Genomic DNA, 13,322 nt, shown 5'->3' with positions numbered 1-13,322 from the left:
CCTGTCGTGACGAATAACCATCAGCCCTTTTCTCATGAGAGTAGTTAATGTTATATTATTCCCGTTCGGGGGCCCGATAGCTTGATATCCCGGCTGCTTCGCTAATGCGTGAGCCTCCTGAAGAATCACAACGTACGGTTTAGTCTTGTTTCTAAGGTATTGCTGCAGCACCGCCTTTTTGGCTTCGTAGGTCCCGCAATTCTAGTGCCATGTGATAAGCTCTCTTTTCTCACGCTTTCCCATCTTACCGTGTGGTTACCGTGGAAGGTGGTGGAAGGAAGGAGGGCGCTCTTAAAACAATGTTAGAAGGCCTGGAATTCCCATCTGCTTGCAAATTTTGTAGATTCCCTGCCGCACTGATCACAGGAGTGTTGTTGATCGGAGGCGGTGGGGTTCTTCTCGGGTTATGTAATCCTGCTATTAATGTCGGCCGTATTGGCCTCCATTTTGTCTAGCCTGGTGAAGATCATCGAGACTACCAGCGAAAGATTGCTGGTCGCCTCTGCCTGTTCCTTAGCCGCCTTCTGCAGGTCGGAAATTGCCTGGAATAAGTTCATAGTTGGAGCCGTAGCTGCGTCCCTGTTCGCCGTTCCCTTGGGTGGAGGTGGAGTGTTATCCTGCTCCATCCTATTTCCTTGAATTACCTCCAGTCGTCTCCCGGAGCTTCAGAATCGCGTTTGTTTGTTTGCAGGATTTTTGTCGCTCTTAAGCTCCTGAATCTCCTTGGTTAACTGTGAAATTAATTCTCTCAAGTGCGCTTTCTTTTTTCTCATCTCAGCTATATTGTTAGTATTGTTAGAATTATGTGCAGTCCCCTCCCTTGTCCCAGGGTGCGGCCCTTTGACCGCATCTGACCAGCTGACCTTAGGGGTCATAGCCAGGTGTGCTTGTCTTCTCCTGGACCGGAACCCCGATCAGGATCGGCCCTTAGGCGTTGCTCTGCCTCTGGATCTGCCTCACCCGGTAGGAGCATCTGCGAAGCGAAGCTGCTGGTGCTGTTCTTGTTTAATTGCTTGCTCTTGGCGGATCTACTGTCGTTGCTTGACTATGTAGAGTTTTTTTAACTTAGCTCTTGCAGCGTAAAGTTGCAAATAATAAAGACATTGTGTTTAAAACATAACGTAGCTGTAGTATCAGGGAAAGAACTCGCGCATGCTTTTAACCTATATATATTTTTTTAATTTGATAACCGAAGGACATCTGAAATTGAACTCGGGGATCTCGCCTACATAAACAACTCTCTATTCTTGAGGCCACTTAGCGAAGATTATGTAAGAAATAAAATCGGAAGCATAATGAACAGCGCCTCCTCAAATTTGTCTATGACATTTTAGTAAAGCCAATAAAATATGCTTCACAGCTTTCTTTTTTTTCATGCGCCGTGCCTTGTATACATTTTTAACCTTTGTCTAAGTCAAGGCACCCTTCCCAGTAAAATACAAGTTTCACGAGTGTACATATCTTGTAAAAGAAAAAGCATCACGGATAATTTGGTTTTATGCGAAGCATATTACTAGAGCTCAACCCAGCTCCTCAGGCGCGGCGGTGTCGCCTTCAATACCACGTGACACCGTGACGTCACGACAGAGGAGAAACGGGGCTCCAACTCGCGCCGTCGCTCGCGGCGTCGCCTTCAAGGCTGACCACGTGACACCGTGACGTCACGACAGAGGAGAAACGGGGCTCCAACTCGCGCCGTCGCTCGCGGCGTCGCGGCGGTATATACGCAGCTGCGCTTGCCTCTGCTAGACACTCACGAGGTGAGATGCCTCCTGGAGACAGAGCTGCTCGTTGGAATGAGAAGCGAAGGTTGCGGCGTGCTACAAAGACTGTTTCTAGGTGGCTTTGCTACGGCGCAGCGACTACGCGCCCCGCATCGGACGCGGTGAGCGTCGAGCAACGCAGCGTTCGGCGCGACAACGAAATGTGCGCCTGAGCAAGCGCCGCACGCCTGAGCCGACGCCGACGACAGGGGCTTTTCTGCGACACGAGCTCCTTAACGCTGTCGCGTTAAAATAAAGGCTAGTATGCTTCGCATCCTGGGCTTAACCTTAGCTAAGCCACCGACATTTTTTAGTTAACTATCACCCCGATTTCAGCGCTTCGGGTTCCCTTAATAATTTCTGGAGGAAGTAACTGTTAAACAAGTTACTGAGTTTCACAACAAGCATAAACATACTGGTTGAATCTCAATACGGTTTCCGTAGAGGCATGAGCACAGAAATAGTTTCACTTGCTTAAAAAAAAAAAGTCTAGGCTGACGCGTACAGACGCCTGAAAGTTGGTGCTTGGACTCTTGATCGATTCCACAATAGCCTCCGACCATATTCATTGCGAACTGTTGCTTGTAAAAAGAAGAGAACGTTATGGCTACCGTGTTAACGCGGTAGATTTAATCAGGAGCTATCTAGAGCGTTGTTATCGAATTGCCAATTTGCAGGGATTTCCTTTTGTTTTTCCGGAGAGACTATCAGCGCATTGCGAGGTGCTCCACGATAGTACTGGTCTAATCCATTTTTTTAATATATACATTAATGGTATAATTCTAAGCGCAGCTACCGCTAAATTTTTAACCTACGCGGACGACACTAGCTCATTTTTCACAGAGGCACGTGCAGACGAAATTATAGGCCGCGCTAACTTATCGCTGACTAAACTATTTCAATGGCTACAGAAAAATAACCTAAACATAAATATTACCAAAACGAAAGCTTTCGTTTTCCAAGCTAAAAACGACGACGCTGCCCCGAAGAAAAGAATTTCCCTCCATTCTAGCTTCATCGAAATTGAAAAAAAAAATCAAAGTTTAGGCGTCAGCTAATATTAGTTTTAAAACCTATAGGTTGTTTTCTTTTTTTTTAAGATGGCTTGTCTTGGAATGAGCAGGTGAATATTGCCGTGAACAAACAGTCACAACTCGTCGGGTTTATATACCGAAATCGTCAAATACCAGCGTGTAATGCAATTATGTTAATGCGCAACACCTTGTTTAACACTAGGCTCAACTACTGCCAACTGTCACAGGTCTATGTACACGACTAAAGAGAATTCAGACATACTACGCAAACTTGACAGAAAAAAAGAAAAGCTTGTACACGTGCTACGAAAAGTGAGGCATCAAATTTCGATACTCCGAACCTATTCATTAAGCACAATGTAATGCCTGTTTCCAAAGTGTACACCTATCGCCTCTGCAAGCTCCTCAAACAAGAAACAAAGAATAAAATGCATATTTTACGCCAACTCGCCAATCTACAAGACAGTATTACAAGATAACGTGCATGCAACGTCGAACAGTGGGTGGTTGCAAGAACAACATATTGCATTGAAACGCTACAAAAAATATTTCATAGACAATTAAATACGTTACGCAGAAGAACAATGAACATTCAAAGCCTTTCTTTTAGAGAAATACGTAACATTTATTGAAGTACCGTACATAGTCCGGCCATAATACGACGTATGTTCGCGAAGAGATGGAAGCGTGGAATAGGCGTAGAGAAACAAAAATTGTTTTTGTTTTTTTCGTGTTCGTGGAATACCAGTCGATAAATAGTAAGAAGCGACATGAAAAGCGATTGGGTTTCAAGTCTATCTTCGGGTCTCAGGAGGATATTCGAATAAAAAATAAACTCTACCGGTCGTCTTAAGACTTCAAGAATAGAAGTCGGTTCAGAGAAAAACAAATTGCAGCGATGGGAGATTACGACGACATCGACGGTCGCGCGTAACGGCGGTACGTACGGCGATATCTTTAGTGTTTATGGAAACTATTCGTAACGATCTTTTAGTGATTTTTTTTTACTCTTTCAGCCCTTCGTCACCAGCTCCGACGATGCGGCGCAACCCTACGCAAAGGCGCATCGACGCTGTCACTGGGACCAGCCACTAATCGGAACAGGCGATAAGGGAAGAGAATGTTATCGGACGAAACGAATCCTTCCATCACGTATCGCCCGTTCGCGCAAAACGGCGGACGTTGACCACAACTCTTGTAAGCCTATAGACACTACAACGCGTTTCCATAGCGCCCCATATCGCTGCCATTGTTCCGCACTTTTTGTATCTCGCAAATGGCCGCAATTTTCCAAGCAGCCCGGCTCACTCGCGGGCGCGCACGTGCCCCTCTCGTCCGTCGTCACCGGTGACGACGGCACCGACGCGTGCTTCCCGCCCGACTGAGCCGACGCGTGAGGAATGAACGCGAATTCCGCCGTCCGTGCCCCCTTTCAGTCGCCGCGGCACCACATGCGATTGGTCCACCCGGCGGCAACGACGCGCTTGTTCCTGCACGGCTGCCCTCGGCGTTTGCGCGACCTCGACTGCCGCTCCGCTGTAACCGCTTGCTCCGTGCCTCGAAACCTGCTCGAGACGCCGGCGAGGCCAAAGGTACGCAGAAACAGGAGGCGTGCGAAACGAGAAGCCGCTTGCGTCAGTCGCGCGTGTCCTCTCTGCGCGGGTTTCCTTTTCACCCAGACGTCCAGCTAGGCGCGCAGCGATCGGACCTTCTGCCACAGCGCGCTTCACCTCTCGCGCCTTTAACGAAAGGCTGCCGCGGGATCCGGCCATCGCCGATGGCCCGTCCGTGGCAGCGAAGCCTGGACATCATGCCGCCCAGCAGAAGCGGCAAGATGGCGGCGCCCGAAGCTCCCGAGACCGACCTGTTCCCGGTAAGGCTGTCGAAGGGGGAGGTCAACCCGGCGTTCGACGAAGCGTGCGTGGACGCCACGGAAATGCGAGCCGCAGTGTCCGTGGACTCGAACTCGGCTTCGGGCGGCTCTCCGGCGCCTTCGGGCCAGCGACAGGAGGCGCCGTTCTCCGAGAAGACCTCCTGGAAGAAGCGGTTGCCCTTCTTCGCCAAGGTGGCCGCGGCTCTGCTGTTCCACGCTTACCTGGCGGCGGGCATCGCGCTCACGTGGAGCAGCACGCCGGACTTCTGTCACGACGTCAAGTTCCTCACGGTGATCACGGGGATCGTCTACGTCTTCGTTCTGTGGCGCGCCGCAACCACGCTGTTGGGGAGTGTCGGCGTGGTTGGTGACGCGTGGCAAAGCCTCGGCGACTGCATCGCGATCACGCGTCAGAAACGCCGCTGGTTGCGGCCGTGCCTGTGGTTGTTGCTGTGGCTGTGCCTGCTGTCGTTCATAGTGTACGACTCGATCAACGACATCCACCGACTCATCTCTCTCGCGGGAATCGTCGTGCTCGTCTTGCTCGGCTTCGTCTTCTCCAACTCCCGCCTCAGGGTGAACTGGTACCAGGTGATGTGGGGACTGCTCCTCCAGTTCCTGCTCGGACTGGCCGTGCTACGCTGGCGCCACGGTAGGGACGCGCTTCAGTGCATCGCGGACAAGGTGAAGAACTTTCTGGACTACACAAACAACGGATCTTATTTCGTGTTCGGGCACCTCGCTTCGGGGTGGAACCTGACCGAAGCGCTCGGCGACTTCGCCTTACCCACGCAGGACGTGGCGCGAAACCTCACCAACGCCACAAACGTGACCGAGCCGCTCGTCGATACCATCAAGTCGTTGCCTGGCGTCTTCATGTTCCAGGCGCTCCCTGTGATACTTTTCTTCAGCTTTTTCGTGAACATTCTGTACTTTTACGGCATCATGCAGCGGCTCGTGCTCATAGTCGGCAGTTTTCTGCAATTCACCATCGGCACCACGGTGTGCGAGTCGATGACGGCAGCGGCCAACATCTTCCTGGGAATGACCGAGGCTCCGCTGGTGGTTCGGCCGTTCCTCTCGAGGATGACGAAATCGGAGCTGCACACCGTAATGACCGGTGGCTTCGCCACCATCGCCGGCAGTGTCTTGGCGGCCTACATTCGTTTCGGCGTTAGCCCTGCCCACCTGATGACGGCGTCCATCATGAGCGCGCCAGCGGCGCTCGCCTACTCCAAGCTGCTGTACCCGGAGACCGAAGACAGCCAGACGCAGCGCGGCAACATCGAGATGCCGAAGAGCGAAGAGCGAAACGTCCTGGAGGCGGCTTCCAACGGGACGTCCCTGGGGCTGGCCATGATCGGCAGCATCGTGGCCAACCTGGTCGGCTTCCTGGCCTTCCTGGCCTTCCTCAACAGCACGCTCCAGTGGTTCGGCTCCATCGTCACCCTGGACTACCTCACCTTCGAGTGGGTGCTGTCCAAGGTGTTCACTCCGTTGGCTTTCATCATGGGCGTCCCCTGGAAGGACTGCGGCGTGGTCGGCGAACTGGTCGGCATCAAGACGTTCGCGAACGAATTCATCGCCTACTCGCGGCTCGCCACCGTCGTCCACCGACTCGACGAGCGATCGACGGTGATAGCCACGTACGCCCTGTGCGGGTTCTCCAACCTCGGTTCCATCGGCATCTGCATCGGCGGGCTCGGCGCCATGGCCCCCGAGCGCAAGGGTGACTTGGCCGCGCTCTCGGTGCGAGCCCTGGCCGCCGGATCGGCCGCCTGCTTCCTCACGGCGTGTGTGGCCGGAAGCCTCATCCCCTAATGCAGCAGACGCATGGAGGGTGGAATGCGCAACAGTTTGACGATACACACAGAAGAGACACACACCACAGAGCGCTTGTGGTGTGATGTGTGTCTCTTCTGTGTGTATCGTCAAACTGTTGCGCATTCCACCCTCCAATATGCTATACCAACACGCCCAGTCGTCAACCTTGGCAAGACGCATGGAGCGAACTTTTAACGTATTTTAGGCGCCCGATTTCAGGGCGTCCATGTTTAAGAGGAAGCTTTGCTTCGCAAGCTCCTATTTAAATACACTAGAATGAAGAACTCGTTTTCATAGGCATTCACTTCACAGATTTTGACGATATTGGTTGCATCGAAAAGAAAAACGTATAATATACTCATAGTAGTGGGATATTTATTCCTTTCTTAGAAAGTTTATTAATTTTTTTAAGCTTTAAGGACTGCATCATTAAGTTCGCAGGTGTGTAACTCAGTAATAAGTACGCTAAACTGTACTTGTAAACTGACTCTTAATGCGTAAACATTTAGGTGAACGTTGTACACTGGTGTGAAGTACATAATTTTTCGACCACCTTCATTTCAATGTAAAGGTAGGACGTAATGTGATAGCTACTGCAACATATTTTTCCACTTCAGACACTCTTAAATATGCAGTCTAAACAACTGTGATATTTTTTTGGCGCACACCTGTTACATGGTAAAATTTGTGCTTCATATTTTTTGTGTGCTTCATTCTTTTTTTTTTCGAAGTTTTTAACTCATTTCATGGCTCCAAATCAAAATCTTTCTCGCTGAATTCGGCAGGATATAGCATTTCCCTTGAAGGCCAATTGTTCTGAATTTCTCTTTGGTTTAAAGGAGTAATACATGAATAGTATTACTATGATGCACCCATGGAAAACGGGTTGTAGGGCTGGTGATTGTCTAATTTCTTTATTAATGGACTTCCCATAGCCCCTTATGAGACGATCCGGCCCTCAGATTGTTTAGCTGTACTACAGAAATCCCAGAACATGGCCTCCGAGACGTTTGCACCGGACCTCAGAGATAGCGGCCTGGCGCTGCACACTTTCTCAGCGTTCCGGGCTCTCGTCACTTCCGGCGAGGGATAAAGGCGGCGCTTTTCCGGAGTGTTTCGATGGCTAACACGTCCGTTTTCACCACGTTGCGTCGATTCACATTTAAAACATGAAATTTTCCAGGGACGCTGACCGACATCTTCGCTATCTGAAACTGGGCTTTCCACGCGGTCCAAAATTGCGTTGCAGTTTTTCTTTTATGTACAACGAATTTCGTTGAAAGCGCCGTTCAGCGATTGTGTGACGAAAGCAGTTGAAAGTTTCGCATGTACCTGAAAAGGGCAATGCCAGTTAGGCATCGAGTAGCTAAGCAACACGAAGTCACTGTGCCGTTTTTTCCGTGGCCTAAAATGTGAACCGTTATGCTTCTCTGCTTTCAATGATAACATCGTTGGACACACTTTGACCTCAAGTTTCAGTGCGGTCATCACTGACCCTAAAACTGAGCCACTGACGTCGCGCTCGAATGTGTTGGAAATGCATTTCATGCCGTCACCGCTTAATGCGCAGGTGTGTCAAATTATGATGGAGCTCCCGAGGGAGCCTGATCTATTCATGAACTGTGCACCCAGCGTAACGCGCTTCATGTCAAGATGCTTGCTGGTGTTCCCGGTGCGATATTCATCACTATAATCAGACACGTGCGTCTTGACATCTTCCAGTGAGTAAAATGGAGCTTACTTTATTTTGGTGCAGGCACATGCAACCATCGTCTCTTTTCTTTAGGGAGGCATGGTTCAGCAAACTCTCGCAACTACCTCAATGAGACCTCGCAATATGCTAGCTTTCTTTTGTTTTTCTTGTAGTTAAGTGCAAACGTACTAGGAACAATTCAACCCGTGCCTGCTATAGTACGATGCTTTTCTGTTTATCGTCAGTGTTAACGAAATAATAAGTAGTCTTCCACCGCGGCATTCCTCATAATCATATCGTGGTTCTTGCGCCTAAAACCACAGAAATTGATTAATCATTTATATATCCATTTTCTCCCCTAGTCGGATAAGCTTCCGTCCACAGACGCGTCTCGTGTCCTTTCCAACAACGTCTTTGTCGGCGAATAACATGACAAGCATTGACACATAATAAACTATTTCTTTCAAGAAGTAGGACAGTATGGCCATATGGATGAAGACTGCAATGTGATCAAAAAAAAACAAGTAGCTATACATTTGGTAATGCCTCCTATAATACAAACTCGAACATTTCACAGAGCCTGAAATACAGTGCCCTGACCGCTTGGCCACAGGAACACCTTGTCATGCAAAGAGAATCGCAGGCCCTTTTTTTATCATTATTCCACGTAGCCCGCTTCGGTGCGTTCTTTGACGCAGGCGCAGTAACGACCATCGAATACGACGTCGGGGCCACTAATTGTCACAGTACCGTTCGCCAGACGATGGGCAAATGACATGACTCTGACCGGTGAAACTATTCGAACGTTCGCTAGAACCGTCGGCTGGTCTACGACTGTGCCCTAGCAACGGCGTGTGCGTGATCTACCACAACCGCGTGAACTGTCGTGGAGATCGTGCGCGGCATATCACAGAGCTTGTGTTTGACTGTCTTGGCGCGCCAAGTGGTTCAACTATTTTCCCTGTTGCATTTTGACAAACTTTCTTCTGTATCTGCTCAGCGTTCCTGGCTGTCATGCGTTTGCTTTTGTTGTCTTGTCCATTTCATACTGTCATTGTTACTGAGAGAAAAGGACATTGTTTTGTTGTTGATGATGTTGTTTTTAGGGGTGGTTGTGTTGGTGTGGTTGTTGTTGTTTATTCAAACTGAAATTACAGTAAAACAGGGAAATTAAGTCACGACACAATTCTGACGACTGCTTTTCCAATCGCAAAGGTGTGAAGAAATGATATAAAACATGGTGTCCGTTTTTCTCATTGCTGTTCTTGTAACTTATTTGCCTCGAGATTCACCGCGGTTTTTTGTCAACGGCATTGCGTTCACTAAGAAAGTCCATGTCGCTCTCTGAAGCACGTCTAGCCTATAGCTGCTGCTTTGCGGACCGAGCTCAAGCGCGTGAGATCGCCAGTGAGACGCACTGACCTGTTGACTCACAAAGGTCATGCTTTTCCTCCCTTGCTTCGGAAATAGAAACATTGTCGCACCTCAACATCGGCAACGTCCTGAGCTGCAGCCACTAACTTTGTGCACTGGCAGCATAAGTTCTTTGATCTACCGCTGCTGAAAGGCAAAGCCATCGGGTAACAGAGGCGACGTCGTCATTATTTATGTAACCAGGTTTAAGCAATACCCACTGAAGCACTATCTGACAGAAATATTGAAGTCTTGCAATATCTTGCGCCGAACTGCTATTGCAGTCTGTCGACATTTTCTCCCCTAAGTGCGCTTCAGTGCATTGCAAACATTTCCGACAAAGGTCTTCAAACAGTCCTTTGCATAATTAAAATTACGGCATTTTTGAAAACAAGAAATCATTAAAGAATAAGTTGTACAATACCCAAGTCGAGTGCTGGCTGTCTGAAGTCAAAAACATACAGGAGGAAATGTTTGCAGCAGCGTGGTACCTGTGTCTTCTGTAGAAAAAAATATGAAGATGACTCTGTACGATGTTATTTAAAACATACTGCCGTCCGAGGAGCAAGAAAGCACACTTATATATATGTGAAAGTTAGTGCAACACAGCAAAGCAGAACCATAGTCAAGTACGTTCATATGCAGTGTCATATTGACACCTATCGTAACTTGTATCATATGGTCACAAACAGAAAGATGCATAATTTTCAAAAGTCAGGACTATCTTCTTCCCAAAATTATTCAGGTGGTAACGTGTTCCATTCATCGATGGCGCGAGGAAAAAGGAGTGCATGAAAATATTAGTTCGTACGAAGCAAGGTTCAAAGATGTGAACATGTGTGCATCTAGTTTGCCTACACATTCGGGTACCATAAATAAGTTGCAGGACTACTGTCAGATTACCGGAACTGGAGCGAGTGGAGAGATTTCAGCCTAGTAATTCCCTTTCTGTATTGTAAAACAGGGGTACTGTTAGTGGCCTTGAGCGTTAATGGTGAGTTACTGCTCCAGTTAGCCCGAAGATTAAACTAACAGCTTTTGGTTGCACCGCCTCAAGTTACCAAGTGTCTTTTTTTTTTTAACGGCACTTCCATATTCTAATTTTGCTTTCATAAAAGCATGGTCCGATAGTTTCATATCTGATGGTGCTCTTTGTAGTTTGTTCCGCAAGTAACAGAGCGTTTCAAAGGCAGATGCGCAGGTTTTAGTAATATGGCTCGATTATGTTAGACGATTTTCAAATATTTGTTGTATTCATTGACCTCAGTCAGAGGACAGTTGTTAAAAGGGTACGTATGATTAAGAGGACATTTCTTGTTTGTAGCATGCATGAAGACGGATTTATCAGTGCTTAATTTCATAGACCAAACTTAAAACCATTTCTAAACGGTATGCAGGTTGGATTGCAAGCATTCCTGGTCGTTCAGGGTAAGAATGGTATGAAAAAGTACTCAGTCAACTACAGAAAACTTTATGTTTACGTCTCTCATATCTATCGATGTTACATTCATTTATACAGACTAAACAGAGTACAGATCTCAGAACGCGCCCCTGAGGGACTCCTGATTACACGGACAGTATGCCGGACATGCAGTTATTTACTTGAACTTACTATTTTCGATTGTAGAGGTAAGAGAGAATCCAGCGAATGAGGTTAACGGGAGGGTTTATGCTATGTAATTTAGACAGAAGCTTTTTTTTTTATTGAAGTGAAATGTTAGGAGAGGTTGGCGCCTTTATGGTGGCACCGGCTACTCCTTGTCACTTGGCAAACGAAACAAATTTACGTAAAAAGGGTGAATAGTGACACAAAATATAACACTCAGTAGAACACTGTGTGAATAAAAACTATACGGTCCAACAGTACATGAGTCGCAAAGTTCTGTGCATTAGTTCAGTCCACGTACACATATATAAAGACAGATGTTTTGAACAGCCAAAACACACAGCACATGTAATACACTGTAAGTACAAAACAGAATCATACATATCGCGTAAAAGTTGCGATCATCACATAAACCAATTATGGACCATGAACAACATTTATGTAACTCATTTAGCGTATTCGAATATCGGGTACCTAATATTTTCCCAAAATGTTGGTGTCCTCCAAAAACTTTTTCAGAGCAAGAAGTGCTCTTTTTTGAAGGCCCGCAGTTGGCCATGGGCCAAGTATCTTTTTAAGAGTGAATGGTCTTCTGTCTAATATACACAAATTAGCTTGCAGTACCGTTCTTTGTGTAGCGTATTTCGTGCATTCGAGGAGAAGATGATGCACATCTTCGTCTGGGTGGCCACAAGAACACTGCGGACTAGAGGCACGTTTTATTCTGCACAAGAAGTGTTTCGTAAATGCAGTACCAAGACGCAGTCGGTGTACCAATGTTTCAAATTTTCTGTTGTCTCTTAGAGTTTCCGGCATTGATAAGTTTATACAAGGGTCTATAGAGTATAATTCCGAGTTTTTAGTTTGTTGGTCAAACCAGGTAGTTTTACTGAGGCGACAAGAAATCTGTCTCAGGATCAGACGGACTTCACTACGCAATAGGGGAAGATTGGTCGTCTCTGCGTTATTGTGCGCTCGATTCGCAGCTGCGTCCGCTGCAGTATTACCGGGAATATTGCAGTGCCCAGGTATCCATTGAAATGCAATTACGTGGTTCATTGCGTTTGCTTTAGTAAGTTCTTTGAGCGTCTCATACAATAGCGAAGTGTTCAAAGAATTTTTCTTATTGCTCTGTAGTAATGTGAGAGCGGCTTGCGAATCGCTAAAGATAACCCATTTTTGCGAATGTTTTTCTGATGTTATGAAACGCAAAGCACACAGGATTGCAAATAGTTCTGCCATGGTGGAAGATGTCTCCCGGGATAATTTGAATGTTTGCTCTAGCGCTAAATGTGGAATGACGAATGCTGAAGTCGAAGAATTTTTATGACACGAACCATCTGTATAAACGTGGATGTACTGGGGATATAATGAGTAAATTTGGAAGAGTGCTAGTTGCTGTGCGGCTACTATGAACATGTCTCTCTTTGATATAATCCCGTCAACCGATAATTCTATTTTAGGGCATGTTAACATCCAGGGAGGGTAACTAACATCCACTTTGCATAATTCAAATCTTGGTAACAATGCTCTATGTTCTCGAACAACATCGTGAATTTTGCTTTTGTTTCTTTCGGTGAGCGCGAGGTTTAATGGATGCTTCTCATGTTGGGTTAAGATGCGATAAATATGTCGGCATGTTTCAACCGTTCGTATGACTGGAAATGGAGGGTGACGAGCTTCAGCAATTACTAAAGAACTCGAGGTAGCCTGCGGAACCCCAAGACACACTCGTAGCCCCCTTGCTAGTAAACGTTGAAGACGTTCCTCGGAAGTTTGCGATAATCCATGGAGAATAGGGGCCGAGTAAGCAATTTTTTGTTTTATGAGTGCATTATGAACTTGTAGTAGCGAAGAGACTGATCCTCCCCACGTTGTGCCAGCGAGTCGCCGAAGTACGTTTATTACTGCGTTGGTCTGCTTTTCAATTGCGCGGATGTGTGATGCCCATGTTAGCTGGCGGTCAAGAATAACTCCAAGAAATTTATGCTCTTTCACAAACATCAAACTTTGCCCGTTAAGCGTAAGTTGGAAATTATTCAGCTGTCGTCTAGTGAAAGGAAGTACGGCTGTATTTGCGTATGAAAGACTCATGCCTCTTTCTTTTAAAAAGGTG

The 13,322-nt window shown here is 47.2% G+C and overlaps 1 protein-coding gene across 1 annotated transcript; it reads left to right on the top strand.

The window, feature by feature from the left end:
• The first annotated feature begins 4,039 nt into the window (after positions 1–4,039).
• LOC135896608 (uncharacterized transporter YutK-like) lies at positions 4,040–9,443 on the top strand. The gene has a single exon (XM_065425075.2). It carries the CDS (start codon positions 4,575–4,577, stop codon positions 6,489–6,491), a length of 1,917 nt encoding a protein of 638 aa, XP_065281147.2. The 5' UTR covers positions 4,040–4,574; the 3' UTR covers positions 6,492–9,443.
• Positions 9,444–13,322: the final 3,879 nt, after the last annotated feature.

Source organism: Dermacentor albipictus, chromosome 6, assembly GCF_038994185.2.
Source record: "Dermacentor albipictus isolate Rhodes 1998 colony chromosome 6, USDA_Dalb.pri_finalv2, whole genome shotgun sequence".
Lineage (NCBI taxonomy): Eukaryota > Metazoa > Arthropoda > Arachnida > Ixodida > Ixodidae > Dermacentor > Dermacentor albipictus.
This window is presented reverse-complemented; position numbering and strand designations above follow the sequence as displayed.